The following is a 20,009-nucleotide window of genomic DNA, read 5'->3' on the forward strand; positions in this document are numbered from 1 at the left end:
GGGGTTTATAGTAGGGTGGCGCTGGTTTGAGTTGGGTTGGGAAGGGGTGGACAAGATTGCATTGTTTACAAATAGTGGAGTCAGAACAGAGATGATGAGAGGAGGCAGGAATACAAAAATGCTCTAATGACAGGCATCATCAGACAAATGATGGATTATTATAGAAATAGAAAAGCCACTGAGGAAGAGAAGGAAAAGTTTTAAAAAATCTCAATCATCATCATCTTGTCTGATAGTTGTATGTAATAAATCAAAATCCTATTCATCTTTCCTTCCAATAAAATATTCAAAGCTGAAGTATAGGAGAAATCAAATAACCATATTAATGCAATCATCTGCAAAAGGATCTATCATGTGCTTACAATAAAGTAAAATAGTATGAACATGTAGGAGGGATTTTTTTTGCCTTAACGAAGAAGAAAGAGAAGTAGAAAAGCTGAAGAAGGAGTCTTAATACACGCAGAAGACTCCATTGAGAAACTAAAGGCAAATGTCTGCGTGAGGCTCTTTGGACGCTGCTGTGGGAATTTGCCCCATTTGAGATGCAAATTCCTCAAGGAGCTGAAAGAGCCGGAGAAACAGGTGTCCGAGGAAGTGTGCTGCTGCGTGGGTGAGTGAAGGCGGGTGTTAGGGTGCTGAATGATAACACAGGGTGCATTGAAGCCCCGCTAGTTCAGTGCAGTCTGCGCTCCACTGCTTTTCTTGTCTCAGTTTCTGTGATATCACATAAAGGCAAAAGAGGCAGGGAAAATAGGAGACGGATCTGCAAGCGTCAAGAGTTTCACATTTTATTGATTTAAATGTAACTCAGTATAAAACAGTATGCAGATAAGGAATGTCAAATCAAATGGGGAAAAAAAGATCAGAAATAAAAGTCCTGTATACGTATCTATGGAGACGGATTGATAAGTTGCACATTTACAAGCCCCGGCTAAATGATTGTTCTCATTAGATTCAGTTATAATGGGTCTCTTACCTTCCTTTTGGAGTGGTTAGTATTTGGATTTCATCAGTTTTCATTTCAATCACATTCAAACATTTTGTTTTAAGATGGCAAGAACATCTTGTACAGCCTGTATCCTTCAGATTGACTGAGTCACTAGTTATACGAATCCCTGAATGAAGCTCTGTAGCACCATCTACACGACAGTAGAGAAAACTCAACGTAGAAAGTCAACCCATAACCTGCCCCACTGTGGCATTATGGCACATGTTCTTGCTACAGATTGGAACAACATTGTTTAAAGATTCAGGGATGTGGCAGGAACACAGTGCTTCTCAATCAACTCCCAGCACATACTTAAAAAAAAAAATCTCTACATGTTTTCAAATCACAAAAAAACAAAAATATATTTTATTACAAAACACTTTACAATACTTGTTGTTGTTGTTGTTGTTGTTGTTGTTGTAGTAGTAGTAGTACAATTACACTTTAACTGCTGATTAAGTACAGTCCAGGAAGAAGATTGTTAAATGGTGATTGTTTATGATTATATTCAAGAATTTCTTCTTTGAAACAAGTCAGATACTATGAATATCAACACAAACTGTTTGCTCATCACCTAAAGTCAGTGGTGTAGTTCAGGCAGAGTATACCCACTTATTTTTCAGTCTCAATAGGGCATACCCACTTCTTAATTGACAATATTCAGTAGTATGCTGCAGTTTTGTTTCCTAGGATGGTGAAGAGATGACTCTCCCTATTCTGTTTCTACTTGACTAGTACTTTAAAACTGTGTAATCTTACCACTGTTAATAACAGAGGCCGCTTATACTCTGCTGGACCGGCCCCTTAAAAAGTAAAACTGTGGGGAAAAAATTAAGAGTATACCCAATTATTTAGGCACCACTACACCACTGAAGGTTTATGTCTCCCTCGAATACCTTTTATTGCTTAAATTTATTCACAACTGGATTTCTTACAAGTTCATTCTGGCGCCTACACAAGAGCCTTCAATCAGCTATGGTTGACAAAGAAACCTTTATTTTGAGCTCATTGTGGCAGTGGTTTTAAAAAAGGTAACACCATGTAGCACATTCATGTCATCCTGGTTTAGGATGCAAGAATTTAAAAAAAAAATGGGAGTGTATGGGCTGATGTAAGACTCAAGCTTTCTTTTTCTGTGAAATCAAATATTTGAAAGGCTAAGGGGCCACAAACTTTCAGCACAATTGTGAAAAAAACACTTTTGTGTTAGAGTGCTTTAAAATGACATTTCGCCATATCTCCTCACATCATAAATAAAAACCTGAAAAGCTCTCTGATACTGAACACAGTCAAATACAGTATCACAATGTGATTGATAAAACTGCTCAGTATATTAAAAAAATCTTTGGCTTTGTAGCACAAATATTCCCTACACACTTTCCTTCATCTGAGATCAACACAACTGGAGAAGGTTTATGCTGCTGGTCACGGCTGCGGCTGCAAGATGATCTGAGGACGCCCTCAAGTGTTCAGCAACAGCAAAGACAAACTCCTGAATGCAGCCTAACTGTCTAAAGATACTCCCTAACAGATACACTTCATATCTGTGTGTCTGCATATCAGTGTGAGTGAGTCTAGCAAAGCACGAAAAATACTAATCTCTGCAATGGCAACATAGCAACAAACGCAGGCAAAGTGGAAGACTTTGAAGTGCTCCAGAAAAGATCCCATTAATTCAGACAGGACCATACTTCATTTATAAGACTATAATATAAACAGAGTTCTGCTATAAAAGGTAAATAGCAGAAGTAGCTTTTAACAGTGAGTTAGTGAGTTCACATCCCCATAAATTCAGTCATATAAAGCTAACAGCTTCACAATCCCACAGGCTAAAAACCTCGTTGACATCAATGCAAAAGGCACGTTGTCGCCATCTGCTGTTACTCCCTGGTAATTACACATGTATCAGTTTCATTCTACTTTAAAAATATAAAATAATCTTATGGTACATTTTCATTACGCTTCTTAGTCAAAATGCCACACAGAACAACAGCCTGTGCACATAAAATGACACTTAGTAGTCTAAGAAAAAGGGCATTTTTGCCAACTGTTGAAGTGTTTTATTTCAACAACTGTTTCCTGGAGTTTTACCTTCATAAAAATAGCTTTACTAAAATTTGTCACAGCCTAGACTACAACAGCCACGTTGTGCGGAATGATTTGTGTGAGTAAACTTTTGGCACTCACCCTGCTACAGGTAAGTGTCATGCTCAGCACTGCTCAGACTCTCTTTGGACCCTTGCACAGTCATGTGATTGAGTAGAGGTGAGGGGTCACTGGGAGGAAGGTAAGGATTAACAGTCTCCTGTGATGAGGAGGCATTTTTCTTCTCTTTCTTCTCTTTAGTCTTTCTGCTCTCCGTGGCGCCCTCTGCCTTCACCCCGTCTGTTTGTAGTGCCAGGGGAGACTCCACTATGATGGTGGGCCTCTGCCTCAGGTCCTGTCTTCTGGGCGGCTCGGCAGCCATGATGGCCTTCGCGCCGTGCATCCTCGGAGGGGACTTGCAGTGTAGATCTCCGCGGGACTCCTTCCAGCGCCTGAGCTGAGCGTGATGCTCCTTCTCTATGTCTTTCTCAGACACCGTTAACTCAATCACCTGAAACATTAATGGGACAAAGAGAGTAATTCACGTGAGTAACGCTGGGTGTTTTTGTTTGCAGCACACTACAGGTTAAGTCTCTTTCTATCGCTGTTGCTCACAGGAGGGCAAAGTTTAAGAGGAAGATAGCTGAGCATGCAATAAATGCTGAGGCAGAACAATAAAATGCAGAACAACCATGATGGATTTATACTGCACCTCCTGCACCAGGAATCCTTCCTGCATGTACTGTAGCTTTACAGCACGGAGTAGCTCCATTGTTTCATAAAGACCTTGAGCGGTTTTCAGTTTCTCCTGGGATCCCAACATGCATTTCAAGAGAACCAGGCCGACCTTGAAGACGATTTTTACTCCTGATGACAGCATAGAATCAGACAACATACGGTTACAGCAGCTGTTTTTGTTTACCTTTTTACATAGAGACATCCATAAGGGTGCAATTAGCTGCTTGAGAGCAATATAAACACTGTACTCAAACTCTCAGCGCACAGGATATTTTAACCTAAGCAGTACCTCCTTTTCACACTGGGGAAGAAAAGTGAAGAAGTAAATTTGATTACTTGAACAAAATTGGAATAAGCTCCAAACGTATGAAGTCACATACTCTGATTTCTTTTGAACATTTTAAAACACTGAACTTGTATACTTGCAATCACAACGGCACATACTACCCTAATTGAGAAAATGTAAACTAGAGAGAAACAAAATATCCTCTCACTGTACTTTGTGTATGGCTGAAATGACAATAATGAAAACTTGAACTTGCAATGCCTGTGTCCATAAATGCTTCAAACTGTACATGTCTATTTCTCTACACATCTGAACCTGATCTCAATTAGACTACCTGTTTGAAATAAAGCATTAAAAAAACCTGGATCGTAACCATGAAAGGTGGGGTTGTCACACAGATAGGGCGCCGTCCTGTCTCCTGACTCCATTTTAACATAATAATAAAGAGGCTTCATGTGTTGGTTATTTCCTGTTACCTTAATGCTTAGGTGTATCGTACATCAAGTTAAACAGGCAGATAATGAGCGCATGACATAACCTGAAGGAAAACTAAATACTGCTATTGAATAATGCTATGAATAAGGAAGTGGTTTCACCTGCTGTGTATTTAATCTCCGGTGTCCTGCAGATGAGCACAAGAGATAAATACACAGCAGGTGAAACCACTTCCTTATTCACAATATCGATGTACGTGTCCATGGCGTGCCGTACCCTCACAAAGGAACATGTCCCACACGCGCAGCACTGAGGCCCAGGGTAGTGTCCGAGAGAAGGCACACATGAACCACTCTGTCATGTACAGGATGGGCTCCAGCTTGTGCTTCTTCAGGTGACGGTGGGCCACAGGAGACACCCGCCGCAGCAGAGCGTACAGGATCTCCCCGTCCAGCTGGATCGCCTCCTGTGGGAGCAAAATGAACCAGCTGTCAGTGGAGAGAGAGATACAGAGGGAACAGAGGTCTTCTTTCTGCATAATGTGATTGTCTGGTTATCTAGACTATGAAGCCTGGTCAGCACCTCGTGTCAGGAGCTGGTGTGAAATGCAGTCTTAAGAAACACAATATGGAATATAAGTCCCCTTTGTGTGTCTGCGTGGAGCCTTACCAGCCCTGTGCTGTAGTATCCAGGGAGGTATTTCTCACAGATCTGGACCAGAACCCAGAAAGCATCCTGAGGAAAAAAAAAAAAATGACACAAGGTTGGCTCTTTAAAAGTGATATTTCAATTTAAACTTTGACAGAGAAATAGTGATTTTGTAAATAACATGTAACAATGACACACAGAGCATGTAAGGCATTTTATTTTACATGTCATTGTCCTAACTCTGTCATAAAACAGTGAGTATGCAATTGAAAAATATGTCCGAATAAGAGTAAACCTGTTTAGAAAGGGCGAATTGTTAAAGTCCTATTTTGACAGAGTGAGGCGTGTTTGACGCAAAGTGATTTGGGCCGTATCCGACTACATTTAGCCAGTTACGCGCTGCACAATCTAAGCGAGGCACAGGGTGCGAGGAGATTAAATTAAGTTGCTTGTTTATACATAGGTGTGCTTTGGGTGTAACATGACTCAAACCAGCGAGTGTCAGCTCTCATTACCCTAACCCCTTAAGAGCTAGGTACGTAACGTGCCCTCTAAGCAGCAGGAACATGCTGCACCACACTTTTGATTTCAGACCAGGTTTGTGCTCTTAGTGCAGTCGTTTAGACAGGAATGAGCCGCCTTGTGACTAACAACACCTAATTTAAGACCAACACAACCCTGGGCCCTTAGAGGGGTGCAAGTTTATATGCTATTTAAATAACGTGAGAGCTGCTCCTTAAAAGTTAACCCTGGGACTGCGTCAGGTGGTAAAATAGAAAAGACACCTGCACCGCATGCCAAGACACTTTGCACTGGACGTGTGATGGGGCACTAACCCGCAATTTTCACTTAGTCCACGTATGCTGCGTTCCGTCAGCGCCGCTGGGTCTGTTTCTGGAGCGTGAGTCCAGAGGAGTGAAGCCATAAGCAGTTGTAAACACAGGAACAAAGACAAAAAAAAATAAAAAATATGCAAACAACATGTTGCTTTGTCTTTTTGGGTTGATTTTGCTGTTCATCCTGTGCCTGTTTTGACATAATGTTCAAAAGACTGATGGAATATACGATCGTGAGTCTCTATCTTGTGTTTCATTTTATAAATTGACCGGATGCTCTGTGCGTTGCTCGGGTTGATCTAGTCTGTTCAGCTTGACGCGTGCTTGCAGCCGACTCCGTGCCTATATAGAACGGAGCACAGCGGAGTGGCGCTGCTGGCACTCTGCACAGAGAGACCGCGGTGTGTGCTGTAGAAACACAATCAGTGACTAGAGTGAGAGCGACGGAACACGGCGCGCACAGACTACGTGGGGAAAAACGCTGGTTAGTGTGTAATCACCTCTGCTGGCATGTGCATCAGAAGTACAGCAGCGATTGGAGCCTGAGCCTGACAGTAACCCTCCTCAGGACGATGCAGAGTATACGCCTTCAGCACGCGGAACAGGTCCTGCTGCCTGAATATTTGAACATTTACATTTTTTTTTTTCAACAATTAACTTTATGCAGTCATAGTAACATACCAATGGGCAGAATTGCAGAAGGCTTACCCATGACCTCCTCTTGCCGCAAACATTTCATGGAAGGGAAACTGTCGATGGAGGTCCCTCTCTATAATATCTATCCATTTAGGATCCCCAGGCTGATCGTCCAGTTCCTAAAAAAACGAAGAAATGCATTAGGAATGATTAACTCTTAGGAATGTCAGACATTTTCCAAAACGTATTATTTACTTCTCATGTTTTTTATTTCCAAAAAACTCAGCAGTTTTTCAAATAACTATGACTTGGCTCAGGTACCAGACAGGCATACTTAAAAACAAAGAACAAAATTGCTTCACTGTAGAAGGAATCACAAATATGCAACTGACCTGGAATTTGCCCTGGTTTTGCTCCCTTCTAACTTTTCCCCCTGTGAGGTAGAGCCAGGCCCGTCCACGCAGAGAGGGAGGGATTCCCTTCTGACAGCGCTCTTTCACCTGTTATTCAACACTTGCAAAGTTATTAAAGAACCTTCAGGAGGCGGGAGTAATGAAGAACAGGAGAGAGGAGCACTGACATCTCTTCTGCTTGTCAACGTTTCTACATTATCTTAAGAATCTGACATTATAATAGATTGGATACAGGATACAGGTTTTTCCGGCATAGTTTGGTTCAGAGTGCAATTGCCTTTTATTTCAAAGCTGACACAACTATGTTCATGCTCCAAAAACAGCCCAGTGCACATTAGATAAATTCCTGCAAAGTCCAGATGTGCTTGACAAAGAAAGAAAGAGTTGAGGCCAGATCTAATATGCAGTTTATCAAGCAGACCTTCTTGTGTTTTTTGGCCATCCACTTGTCCCAGCTGTTGAGCATCTCCAGCCATTTTGACTCTCGCTGCCTTAGCACCTCATGAGGTATTCCTTCTGCACTGAGGAGATAAAAGACACATAAAAAGAAAGAAGAGAAAGAAATTACTTTCCATAAAGCAACATCAACTGTACTGTAAAGTGTCACTTCCTTGATAGAGGAACCGTGACTAGGGGGAGGGGGGGGGGGGGGTGTATGAGGGGGCTCATCTCTTCCTTGTTCGCACAGGAAACATAACCTCAGACAAAACAGTGAAGCACTTGCCAACGGCAGCAAAGTACAGGGAAAACAGGAAGCTGTGGGAGAACTTTCCCCCGTGCTCTGTTCCCCGCTTAATCCTACACAAAACTTAAACCGTGATCTCACTTCACAACAACACTGTCATGTCATCATTCACACACTTTATCGTTCATTGCACTAAAAGAGCTGATGAAATGTTTCTGCAAACAGCAGCTTAAAGAAGTTAACAAGTCGTCTACCACCACTAATAATAATTCACAGTAACATAGCTGAAGAAATGAGACTGAAGACCAAGCACTGAGGTTAATTCAGTTATGTCCCAAAAATATAACAACCACTAGGAATCTTACAGCAGATCACTGGCCCCAGCAGCATGGTGTGTTCAGTTATTCAATTTGCTCTAAATATGTAAAGCAACAATACAAGAAAACTAAAGTGTACTTTTATGCAGGATTAAATGACGGGAAAACCAAACCGAAAGGCAACCAGAGCAGAGGCTCAATAACTACACTTTAAAACAGTAATAATAACAATGTGTTCTTGTGAAGAATCAGTGCACTATGTTAGTGGTTCCTAACCTAGGAGATGCTCCTTTTACAAGAGTGGACTGACAGGTTCTGTAAGAAGAAAGTATTTTCTGTTCACATACACCCCCCACATTTAATTTTCTATAGTTGACAGCTTTGCCTTAATGCTGCAAAAAAAATGTCAGTTTAAGAAGGTAAAATCCGTCTTGAAACGCTCACAGCTTGTTAAAATAACCCATGGCAAGGTATGGGGAAATTACCTTTGCTTTTAAGGGTCATAGGTGAAGAATTTCTGCGCCAGGTGATAAGAAATGAAGCTATTAACTAAATGCTACAAGCCAACTATCAACAATGTGGCTCTATAAACTGCTTGCCTTCTTCCACATCATACAGTCAGTTCCCATGGCAGCAGACTGCACTGTAGGTCCTCAGCTTGTCTCTTATGATTACTGAATATGAAGACTCGAGATATCACTGAGGGGTTATTGACATTATCAGTAGGCCCATGTGTAAGCTCAGAAGCTGCAAGAGCAACAAACATACAATTGAAACCACATTCAGTCAGTTTAAGTACCAACAGATTTAGACTCAGCAGCATGAAGCTCCACTTACGTGTCTCCGGAGGATTGCTGAGCTCCTCCCGCGAAGCCGTACTTGTCCACCTGAGTCTCCTCCGCGATGCCATTACCGTGTACCTCTGGGTCGGACCCGTTGAAGCCGCCCGTCCCGCTATCTGTCAGCTTTTCTGTGCTGCCCCGCATGTCGAGTCCATTGCCCTGCTCGGTTTTTGCCATTTAGTCAACATTTAACATTGAACGAGAGTCTACAATCTGCCCACATAACGAAGACTTTACGACCGCCACAAGCTCGGCTTACTCTCCACGAAGACGTCCGCGGTGGGTAGACACATCGCCAGCGATAGCTTTAAATGGGGAAAAACGCATAATTAACACGAACAAATTTAACTTGTCAAGCTACTAACGCAGCTATGTCGAAGATTTAGCTCTGCAGCACACAACCGTCAGCTGACACACAGATTCTCTGCTGTCAGCAACAATGTAGGTTATGTTAGCTGCTGCTGGCTACAAGGAAGCGACACAGGAGCAGATTAGTAAACAAAACATCCATAGCATCCTTTGACTCACTTGTGCCCCCTACTGCTGAAAACCACTAATTCAGGCATAATGCTTACACTTATTAAATCAGTTTTATAGCCTAGGGCCCATTTAATTTAGGTTAAAAAAAATAAAAAATCCAGAGCTTATAATGGCATTGCTGTGATTTGGACTTTAAAATATTAAGTTACAACTACATATAGTGTTCAGTATATTAACCTGTGCCCATTACTGGCTTGAGAAGTAGACTTTACTTACTGTAAACTTTACTTACTTTACTTACTTACTTACTTACTTACCTTTTAGTTAGAATATAATAGAATTACTTTATTGATCCCAAACTGGGAAATTGTGGCGTTACAGCAGCAGGTTATCCAAACACACAATATGAGTAAAAAAAACACACAATGTTAGCAAATCTAAACACAATATAAGAAGAAGATTTACTTTATTAATCCTCGCAAGGGGAAATTTCAGTTTTTACACTCTGTAGTCATGAACACACACATAGGCTGAAGTATATATATATACACACACATGCACACAAACAGGATCTTATGAACATGCACTAGGGGAGAGATGTCAGAGTGACGGAGCGGCCCACAGTGGGCGCTCCTGAGCTGATGGCGGGGAGGGGGTTTGGTGCCTTGCTCAAGGGCACCTCGGCAGTGCTCAGGAGGTGATCTGGCACCTCTTGGTCTGCACCGGGACTTGAACCGGTGACCCTCTGGTTACCAACCCAAGTCCCTACAGACTGAGCTACTGCAAAGTAGATAAGTACTAAAAAATATCAAAAATAAGAATGTCAGTGTAAGTTATGTCACAAAATAAAAATCTTAACACATCCAGGTTGCTTTTTTGCATAATGCTTATAATTTACTTGTGGCTCCACACAGTAGTAATTGTACAGTTATATACAGTTAAAGAGGGTTAGTTAGGCTTATTAAGTTGGCCTTTAATGCATATAAAATGGTATATAGCCTACTATTTTTATGCATATTCTTTTATTTGCCATTCTAAATCAGACTGCAGATTTTTAAACTTTCAGAGCTCTCATTGACAGTTATAGTTATAGAAATATATGTACCAGCTGGGATAACTTGTAAACATAAACAGTGAAATATTTGCAATTGTAGGAAGTCAGGGCAAAGTGGGTATAAAAATGGGTATAATAATCTCATTTTTTCATTTGGTAATTTTTACCATAAGTATAAAAAATTGGTAATCGGATATTGAGTAAGCAGATAAGTCAAATTTTTGTAAACCATGTGAGACTGCCCTCATAACACCATTTCATTATTCTAACGCCATCAATACATTTGTAAGACTGTCTTCTGCGACAGTGCATCTGTTTCTGGAGATCAAATAAACACACAAAGAAACATGGAACGGAAGCATGGAAATACAGAATATTTAGTATAAATACTAGATTCTTTATTTAAATATTGTACATATTTTTAAACATATTTACAGAAATTAGACCTGCATTGGTACACATTAGACACGTGTATCTTCCATACACACAAACATTGCTTGCTGAAAAGATGACAATCATAACATACGGACTGCAGAAGCACCTTTGAGAACAGCTTTACAGATACATACGGGCAGACTTCATTTACATCAAATGCTGAACAACATGACCGAGATGAAACAAGCTTGCAATGACAGGAAAGGCCTCTTGATTACAGGTCTAGCTATTTGTTAAGGCTGAAACTGTGCTCACCCTCATACTGTAAGTTCACAGCACCATTACCTCCTTCACCACCGCTTCTTTTTGCATGTGGGATCCATCTTTCTGTCAAACATAGGGCTATCACTGAAGAAAATACAAGAACCATTCTACAACATTTATAAACCATTCTAACAGCAGGAGCAACTGAACTTTCTTAAACAGTGCCTCTATGTGTAGAAACCATGCAGAAGAACAGTGCAAGACGGACAGATATCATTGCCACCATTAAGTATATGAGGGGGAAAAAAACATGTTTTAACAGCAGGGCTCACGGAGCAATCATGTGTCTAAATATGGCTTTCCTTCTTTGGTTTCATAAACCTGTCTTGTATTTTGTTGCAACCAGTCACATATAACTTAAATATGGTACACTCTTTTTGTTCTGATAAAACAACTGTAAGCATAGAAAATATATTTGTATGTCCCTCTGAACATTTCCACCCACACTTCTGGTCATCACACGAAACTCAGAGCACATGGAGTTTACAGTATTGCTGTCTGATGTTTTTAACAACAAAGCATAATTACATACACATAGAAAATGTGTCTTTGGTGCACCTACTTTTTCACCTTGAAGACATTGTCCAAACCACTTGGGTGAGCTGTTAGACAAAAGGATGGACTATCACAGGCAGAACAGTATTATCATTGTCTTTGATTAATGTAATGTGATGCGGCACACATATTACAATCATGGTGATTGCGTTTATATAAATCATGTCAAGTTGAGTACAGACATCTTCACTGGGAGCAGCAAACAAATGTAAAGGGAAATAAGGAACATAGGAACAAACAGAGTACACACCCACACAGACACCTGACTCTAAAGATAGCAGGATCTTTTGTCATCCATCACACAGACAATTCAAACTCTAACTTTAAAACTAAATAATGTTAAAAAAATACATCTTTTCCTTTAAAATTCACGCCTGACCTATCATTGCATTAGTAAGCATTCCCAGATGCTAGATTTAGCTTTGTGAGACATCAGATGTTTACATTAAATACACCACCCACTCCAACCACAATATATCACATGTATGCCAAACACATGCACGCACACACTTTTCACAGCTTTCCTCCCACATGGACACGGCAACAAGCAATCTCGACACATTATCTTCTTGTTCATTTCAGCAAGTGGAAGTGTGGGGTAGATAAAGCTCACTCCAAGATCAACATCTATACAAGAAAAATATAGTTATGAATGCATGTGTACATCTTCCACAATTGTAACCAAATAATTGCTTTAACACCCAAAGCAAAGACAACAGAAAGGCCTGAACGTAGCCCTAAAAACACAAGAATATTTACAACTTATCAGGGTGTGCGCACCAACAGACCCCCAAGCAAAGTGACGAAAACGGATCAACCTTCAAGTGAAACTCAAACAAGTGTTAGTTTCCTTTACATATTCATTTAATCTGAGCTTTTACTCGTTAGCTCTACCATCGCTCACATTCCCAAACCAAACTCTGAACATTATTTTTTTTAATAAGGCCCTCTCCACACCCAGTATCAGCTTCCTCAGTCCATCTATATGCTTTGTTCAAACACGTTTACAACAAGGAACAGATTGGAACAACGGAGACAGATTGCCGGGTTCAAAGTCAACACTATCACTACTCTCTTAAGGATCCACACCATGGCTTACACCTCTTATTATTTCACTTTTTTTTTTTTTTTTACACAGAGAGGCTTCCAGGTTTTAAAGCCCTCAGTCAGACAAAACAGTCCCATTACCAAAGAAGTGTTGATGCAGTGCAGTGGGACATGCAAGACTGAAAGGCATCCCTCAGGCCACTGTACTCGGCTCCTCCTGCATCATGATCAACATGAAAATGGTCCTTTATGTCTGCTTCCCCTTAACCGTTGGAGCACCGAAGCAAAACAGAGGAAGGGAACTAAAGATGTACACAGTTGAACATCAGCCCCCCGGCTAGGGAGTGTGCGACGAGTTAAAGGGCCTTCCCTGTCAGCCCACAGGATGCGGTGCATTTTTTTAAGGGGGGAGGGCCGCAGGTGGAAGACTCAGGCAGACAAGAGGGAAGGACCAGCCCCAGAGAAGCGCGCACACACACACACACATATTTTCAGTCTGTGTATTCCGCCACTATGGACAGCAGCACCGTGATGTCATCTGGCTTCCCCCCTGCAGAAGCAACCCAAAACAATTAGCAACATGTCCTGTCCATGACAAATGGACAAATGGAGACAGTTAAAGCTGTATAATCAGCCAAAGATAGTCTTCAATTTAAGTTTTTTTAAGTCTAATTCTAGTGAAATTACAACAATTATACTTATTCTGTAATATTGTTTGAGTGAAAGATCAACTTAAAATATATGTACATCAAAACAAAACTTTATGAATTGCCGAGTAAATCTCCAAGAGTAACCAGTGCAAGAGAGAAAGAAAAAACATTTTTAAGATGTGTGCGGGGATAATGAATGAGGCCATTTTGGTTCCACTGACTTACATGTACTCAAAGTAGTTTTAACTTGAGTTTTAATTTTGAAAGCATCCGAAAGCTCTGTATACATACCTCTTACATTCAGGCCATTGTCACAGGCAAACTGTGCGAAAGGCGACATATAGTTGGGGTCGTAAGCAAGGTCATGAGCTTGCTTTGCAATACTCTGTGCAGTCTGCAGGATGCTGTCATAGTTTGTAGTCTGAAATAAGAATGAGAATAAAAAAAATAGAATTTGAGAAGTGACATCTCATATTTATTATATGGATACAGTTTGTGTGAAAGCTTGAGTAAGCGAGATATAAATGTGGCACCTTGAGTTTTTTTAGCTCCTGCAGAATCATGTAGTCCGGCATGTTGTCAAAGAGGCCGTCAGTTGCCGTTAAAATGATGTCACCAAGCTGCACATCAAAAGAGGAGCTGTCCGCTGCTTCAGGACTGGAGGGAAACACAAGGGCAAGTCAGGATCAGTCAAAGGTGAAACAGGATCATGCAGCGCCTGAGCGGCTGTCAACAGTTTCCATCATGGAATTAAGCCAGTCAGTGGTCACTGTGCCAAGTCTTGAGGGTGGACGCGGCGTGGGCGTTTAATCGGACAGCTGCCTAGGAAGCAGCCTGTCCTCCGTGTCCTTGCCAATCGCAGAAGGGACCTGGTGTTTATTGGCAACATACCAAAACTCAAGTTTATTTCCTGGGATCATTTAATTGTATGTCTGTGCCTTCTCCTGAGGGTTTTATTCTAAGGTTGCAAAAAAGAGCCATTCATGTTTCTTTAAAGTGAACGTTTGGAGGTTTAACAGCTAAGTATTAAACTTTGTTTCACACCAGACAGGATTAAATTCGAAACAGGCTTCTAGACGGCTCTTAATGGATTATAAAAGGTTTATCTTGTTAATCAGGCTGCCATTGTTAGAATCACATTGTGACACCAATCGGGATTGCCTTGCATGCATGCTTATATATCGTGTCTTGTGCTACTGAAACAAACTGCATGTTTTGTGTGCAGGCAGGACACTACATTTTATAAAAAGGTAGTATTTATAAAGTTTCATTTTTGCTGAGGCCTCCATGATTTTCAAAATAATGCCACAGAGATAGTTGTGTGTTCATACAGCGCAAGATAAATACTCCTTTTAAACAAGTTTATGAGAAACTACGAACTATAAAACATTTAGCCAAACCTAATGATGATTCTTTAAACCCCCCCAACTATTTCATATGGTATCATGTTCTCATGATAGTGTGAGGATAGTATTATTGCTACGGAAAAGTTAACTACCACCATCCCAATAGATATCTGGCAAGCTATGTGGAGGTGTAGCCCGCTTTGACACCAAAGCAGTCATTGTTTATTCTGCAAACACTGCCTGAATGTTAACTTCCCATATATGAGGGCAAAATGAAATGAAAATCCCTGTTTGAACCATTTGCTATGGAAAGTCTATATATACTAAACAAGTCATGGTTTGGGGCGGCAGCGGCTCAGGGTGTTGGCACTTGGGTGGGGTTGTAGATTCAAGTCCTGGTGAGGACCAAGTCTGGAAATTAGTTGGATGACTGGAGAGATGCAAGGTCACTTCCTGAGCACTGCTGATGTGCCCTTGAGCAAGGCACCAAACCCCCAGCTTTTTGGGCGCTCTTTCATGTGTAGCCCCTCCCTCTGACATTTCTCCATTAGTGCATGTCCATAGGATCCTGTTTGTGCATGCATGTGTATTCCAGCCTATGTTTGTATCCCCTCGTGGGATTAATAAAGGATATCTTCATATCTTCTTCTTTCTTATGTTGTAAAATACACCATGGACTTCATTCTTTCTAACATCTGATTTGCGAGTGTGTATGTAGCGCTGAGATACTAACCTGTCGCTGAGCACCACTCCCTCAGCTCCTGGAGGAGCGATGGACAGCTGGAAGGGCGTGTTGAAGTAGTGCTGCTGCTCGTCTGAGCGATGAACCACCTCTCCTCCCCGAACCACCAGGAAGCCGGAGTCACCAAGGTTGCATGTGTGTAGCCGGTGACTCCGTCGGTCCAAGACCACGATACAGGCTGTACTGCTCCCTACAACCAGAGGAACATAAAAGTTATTGACATATAAAAAGGTGGGGGGGGGGGGGGAAGAAAAAGCACAACAAACACAACAGAAGAAAAGAAGCATAGATTTGATGTGCTTCACTACACTTAGTAGAGAATGCTGCTTAACCAGTGCATCAATGTGTGCACCTTCCAATGACTGTGGGTGAAATTACTATGGCCTAACTTAACTGGCCTCGCACCATGAACAGTGAGGAAAAACAACCGGCAGCTTTAGGTGCCAACAGTCTGAGTAACCTTGAGCAATGAAGGTCAAAAGCAGACGTCGTCAAAGCTTCCAAAAATAAAAGTAGGTCATTTGACAAACATCGTGACAAGAGGGAGGCGGTGAACTTTTAGGGCTGGCTGCATGTCAGGGATACCCAGAAGATATGCGACCATGGTCACATGTGTGGCATGTGCACACTTTTAAAAACCTGTCTGACCCACCTGCAGTGTCGGGCCATAGACAGATTCTTGACCTTTTCCAATTCTGGTGTAAGGTTAGTATGTTCACGCTGCGCGTTCAACCCCACACGGCTCAACATCCAAGTGTCATAATGAAATGCAGCCTGATTCAGTGGTTACCTCACAGGCATTACATCACTAAGTAGGATGCAGGTCAAAGCCTAAATTAATGGTAACAAACAGCCCACACACTAAATAATACAGAGGGTGAAGCTAGCTCTCCGGATATAAGAAACGAGATAATTAGGACTATCATTGTGTATCCTATTAGCTCTTTCCGACTGTGTTTCCGAAAAAGTGCAGTAACTAAGCTCAGTTGTCATTACGTCTTTGTACATTCATATTGGTTCCACAACGGTGCACAAACACTGACCCTGTCTCACCCCTATAACCACCTCCAAAGATGGAACCCCAGTACACCTCTGAGACATTCAAACTGAAAGCGAAACATCACAGGGGTGTATATATCGTGGCTTGAAATGACAGTCCGAAGTAAATGAAGATACTGTATATTATATCAATATGTTTCGCATCTAGCCAAGCAAAGCCATTATTCACAGTCTGACTCATCCTGCAGCTATGTTATTTATTACTCAGAGTATGTCTGTTCACATGGGAACTCACTCCAACACTGAATTTGTGAGCACCGTAATACTTCATCAGTGTGTGGTCTTTTCTCTGTGTGTACTCACCTAGTAGGGGGACTTTGTTCTGTAGAAGCTCGTAGTAGCCAGAGGTCAGGATACCCACTGGACTACTTGGAGTGAAGCGTCCCTCCTTCACAAGTCGCTCACAGGTTCTCATTAAGGTGGCAGAGAACTGAGAAGGGTCCACGCCATAATCACGCCAACCACCAACGCCGTCTGCAACCCCTGATGGACAAAGGGGACATTTTTTTGTTTCATAAAGGGCTCACCAATACAAAAACAATCTGGTCCAGTCCGTCATACATGGTGATAGCAAATACTGGGCTTTTTAAGAGCTGAAACAATACATTGATCAATGAATCAGGTGATGGTCAGAGAGGCAATGAGCATCTATTCTGACCATTTATACACTTCAACCATTTTTCAAGGTAGAATATAAAAAAACTTTCTGGGTCCAGCTTGGCATATACGGTCTTTCTGATATTAAAGTACATATCTATTTGAGATTGTCTAAAACAAGTAACATCTGATTAATCAACAAAATAACTGGAAATTATATTGATACATCTTTTTTTTGGTTACATGCCTATATTTTTCAGTTTCTAAATATATCAGGACCAAGTTATCGGCAGTGGTTTCTTTTGGCCATGCTTGTTTGATCTTGCGACAGTAAGTTGTATTCATATACAGTACATTAATCAAATAACAGACTATATGGAGAGGAACATGTGTTCAAAAAAGGATGACAACAACATAACATATCAAAAAGGACCAGGATTTTAATTTAGACTTGCTGTATTTTGGCTCACTCTAATGTGTTGAGTTATAGAGCATTCAGCGTCTGAGGCAAAAACAAATGCCTTTTTAAACCTGTGAGATGTCTAATCAACTTTCTAAAATAAAGATTTTTAAAAAGCACACTAGTTAGTATCTCGTAGTTATACAACTTCTATTTTTTTTTTTTAAACACTATTGCGGAACACAAAACTATTTCACTAAAATAGATGTCACATAATTTAACCAACAGAGCACGGTCTGACTATATGGTAAACAAAATGTTGTGGGCTCCAGAATAATAAATCACCCTTCTTTAGTCACTAATCTCCCTCATGTGTGCTTAAGTAACATGCTATTAACTTTTTTTTTTAAGGTAATAATTATGAAACTCACAGAGTAAACTTGTTTTTCCATAAAAACAATGTCACATTTCGAGGTTGAAAAAATATATATAGTGCATTCCTACAGTATTTGCTCAGTGATTTTATGCTCATCACCCTGTTTTCGAGTAAAATAATGTTTTTCTGTAGTTATGTTCACTATGCACTTTTCAAATGACCAATTTTATTACACAAAAATCAAAGCTTTAACTTTGGTTTCATTTTCTATTTATATTTCGTGTCGAAGCTACCCCCCCAACACATACACACAAACAAAGAAAAGACCATATAAATTCCCAGAAATTTGCCAAATCATTTGAGTTCAGAGTTTTACTTAACAGCCACGCGCACTCTCTTTTGTCACGTGTTACAACCTGGAGATACTTTGTTTCAACTGAGCTGTTCATTTGTATTTCATATTAATAATAGCATCAACATGAAAGACTTCAAATTACTGGAAACAAAAAAAAAGAAGAAGCTATGAAACACAACGCCGTGGTGTCGACCAAGTCATGAGGCCAATTCGGGGCAATCTTTGTTGTGTCCTGCCGGCTGAGAAATGAAGAGGACAAAGCAATTACACCTCGCTTAGCTGGCAGGCTAAGACGCTAATAGCAAACATGGCTGCCTCCATGCTCAACCATTCTGACCTTTGCAAGACATTGTAGTAATAACTCTGAGAAGCTGCAGAAGGGGCTTTTTTTTCTTTTCTTTTTTTAACGCATTCCCACATATATTCAAGCGTCTCTATATCATCTAGTCTGATATCTTTCATTAGAGTCCTGCCTTCCTCAGTTGAAGCTCTTCTAGGTGAAAGGTCATTCAGTGGTTCACCTCAAATCGACGCGCTGCACGCAGGTAAATCACAAAACATTAACAAAAAGACATGAGCGCAGCTGAACCTAAAGCACTGCACGTCCCTAACTGTTTCCCCTACTTGGATGTGAACTGGGATAACGTGATAGCCTGCAGGATGAGGAAAGTTGTGACTCTTTCTTAGAGGGGGGGGGGGGGGGCTGTTGTGTTGTCATCCAAAAGGGGGACCCTGAAGGTCATCTGAGTGGAGGGGTGACCCACGAATGCATGTCAGCTACAGTGTTTTTTTTATTTTTTATCTTCGCTTGTGTGCTTACCCAAAACATCTGCTGCCCTGTTCCGTGCAATGAAGCAGGCATCGTCGCCGTAGCACATCCCTTTCTTCAGGATCCCCTTTCGGAAGTCTTTACCGAAACCACAACTGGCGCTGATCAGGCTGTAGTCCCGACCGTCCGTCTGAGAGAGTCCGCCGAGGACAGCCCTGGCAACCAGTCTGCCATAAGACAGTACGGATAACATCCCCTTGCAAGGATACCCCTGTCTTGTGTAGAGACGCTCTCTCTCTCTCTCTCTCCCTCCCTCTCTCTCTCTCTACCCGGTCCCGGTCCCGCCTGCCTGTTAGGCTGCTTCTTCAGATCAAGCACCGGTTCTTTCTTTATCCGTCCATTCGGTCCGCACTGTCCCGCTTCCGTGAAATAACAATTTGGCTCCTCGTGAAATGTTAAAAAAAAAAAAAAAAAAGCCACCGTCCGCCCTGCCTGGTCAAAGTGCAGTTTATGACTCAGGTGAGAATTTCATAAACGATGTTCCTCCGCTTGGCTCCCTCCTTCCAGACATGTTTCCACTATCGTACCGGACATAAAGCTGCGAGTACATACGGGTGTTTTTCGCCGTGTAGAATCGTGACGCTTACGATTTAACGACACCATCCAATGGCAGAGCAGCCCGCAGACCCGAGAGGACTTGCAGTTCCCGGACCTGCCGAGAAGCCTTTCATAGGGGTTGAACTGCGCAGGCTTCCGACGCGCGTTCGTTTTCCATCACGGGACCGCCCGGTCGTCACCATTTGGCCTACAATTTTTTTTTAATTTTATATGTATATATATATATTTTTTAACCTTTATTTATCCAGGAAAGTCCCATTGAGATTAAAAACCTCTTTTTCAAGGGAGGCCAAGAGGCAGCAAAAGTTACACAGTCACACTCACAACATACAGACAGCAAATGAGGCCACGTT

At 41.5% G+C, this 20,009-nt stretch overlaps 2 protein-coding genes across 2 annotated transcripts; both read right to left on the reverse strand.

Moving 5' to 3' along the window:
• Window positions 1-774: 774 nt before the first annotated feature.
• On the reverse strand, window positions 775-9,401 carry tbc1d10ab (TBC1 domain family, member 10Ab). Its single transcript, XM_020629834.3, has 9 exons — window positions 8,905-9,401; window positions 7,487-7,586; window positions 7,045-7,152; window positions 6,725-6,831; window positions 6,517-6,631; window positions 5,202-5,267; window positions 4,809-4,998; window positions 3,786-3,940; window positions 775-3,584 (listed from the first exon to the last, which is right to left on the reverse strand). Exons 1-9 carry the CDS (start codon window positions 9,084-9,086, stop codon window positions 3,180-3,182), a joined length of 1,428 nt encoding a protein of 475 aa, XP_020485490.2. The 5' UTR covers window positions 9,087-9,401; the 3' UTR covers window positions 775-3,179.
• Window positions 9,402-10,810: 1,409 nt separating this feature from the next.
• On the reverse strand, window positions 10,811-19,695 carry LOC109981167 (protein phosphatase PTC7 homolog). The gene is made up of 6 exons (XM_020629838.3): window positions 19,090-19,695; window positions 16,845-17,024; window positions 15,474-15,672; window positions 13,928-14,051; window positions 13,686-13,815; window positions 10,811-13,294 (listed from the first exon to the last, which is right to left on the reverse strand). The coding sequence occupies exons 1-6, from the start codon at window positions 19,289-19,291 to the stop codon at window positions 13,236-13,238; spliced, it is 894 nt and encodes a 297-aa protein (XP_020485494.1). The 5' UTR covers window positions 19,292-19,695; the 3' UTR covers window positions 10,811-13,235.
• Window positions 19,696-20,009: the final 314 nt, after the last annotated feature.

Source organism: Labrus bergylta, chromosome 17, assembly GCF_963930695.1.
Source record: "Labrus bergylta chromosome 17, fLabBer1.1, whole genome shotgun sequence".
NCBI classification, from domain to species: Eukaryota; Metazoa; Chordata; class Actinopteri; order Labriformes; family Labridae; genus Labrus; species Labrus bergylta.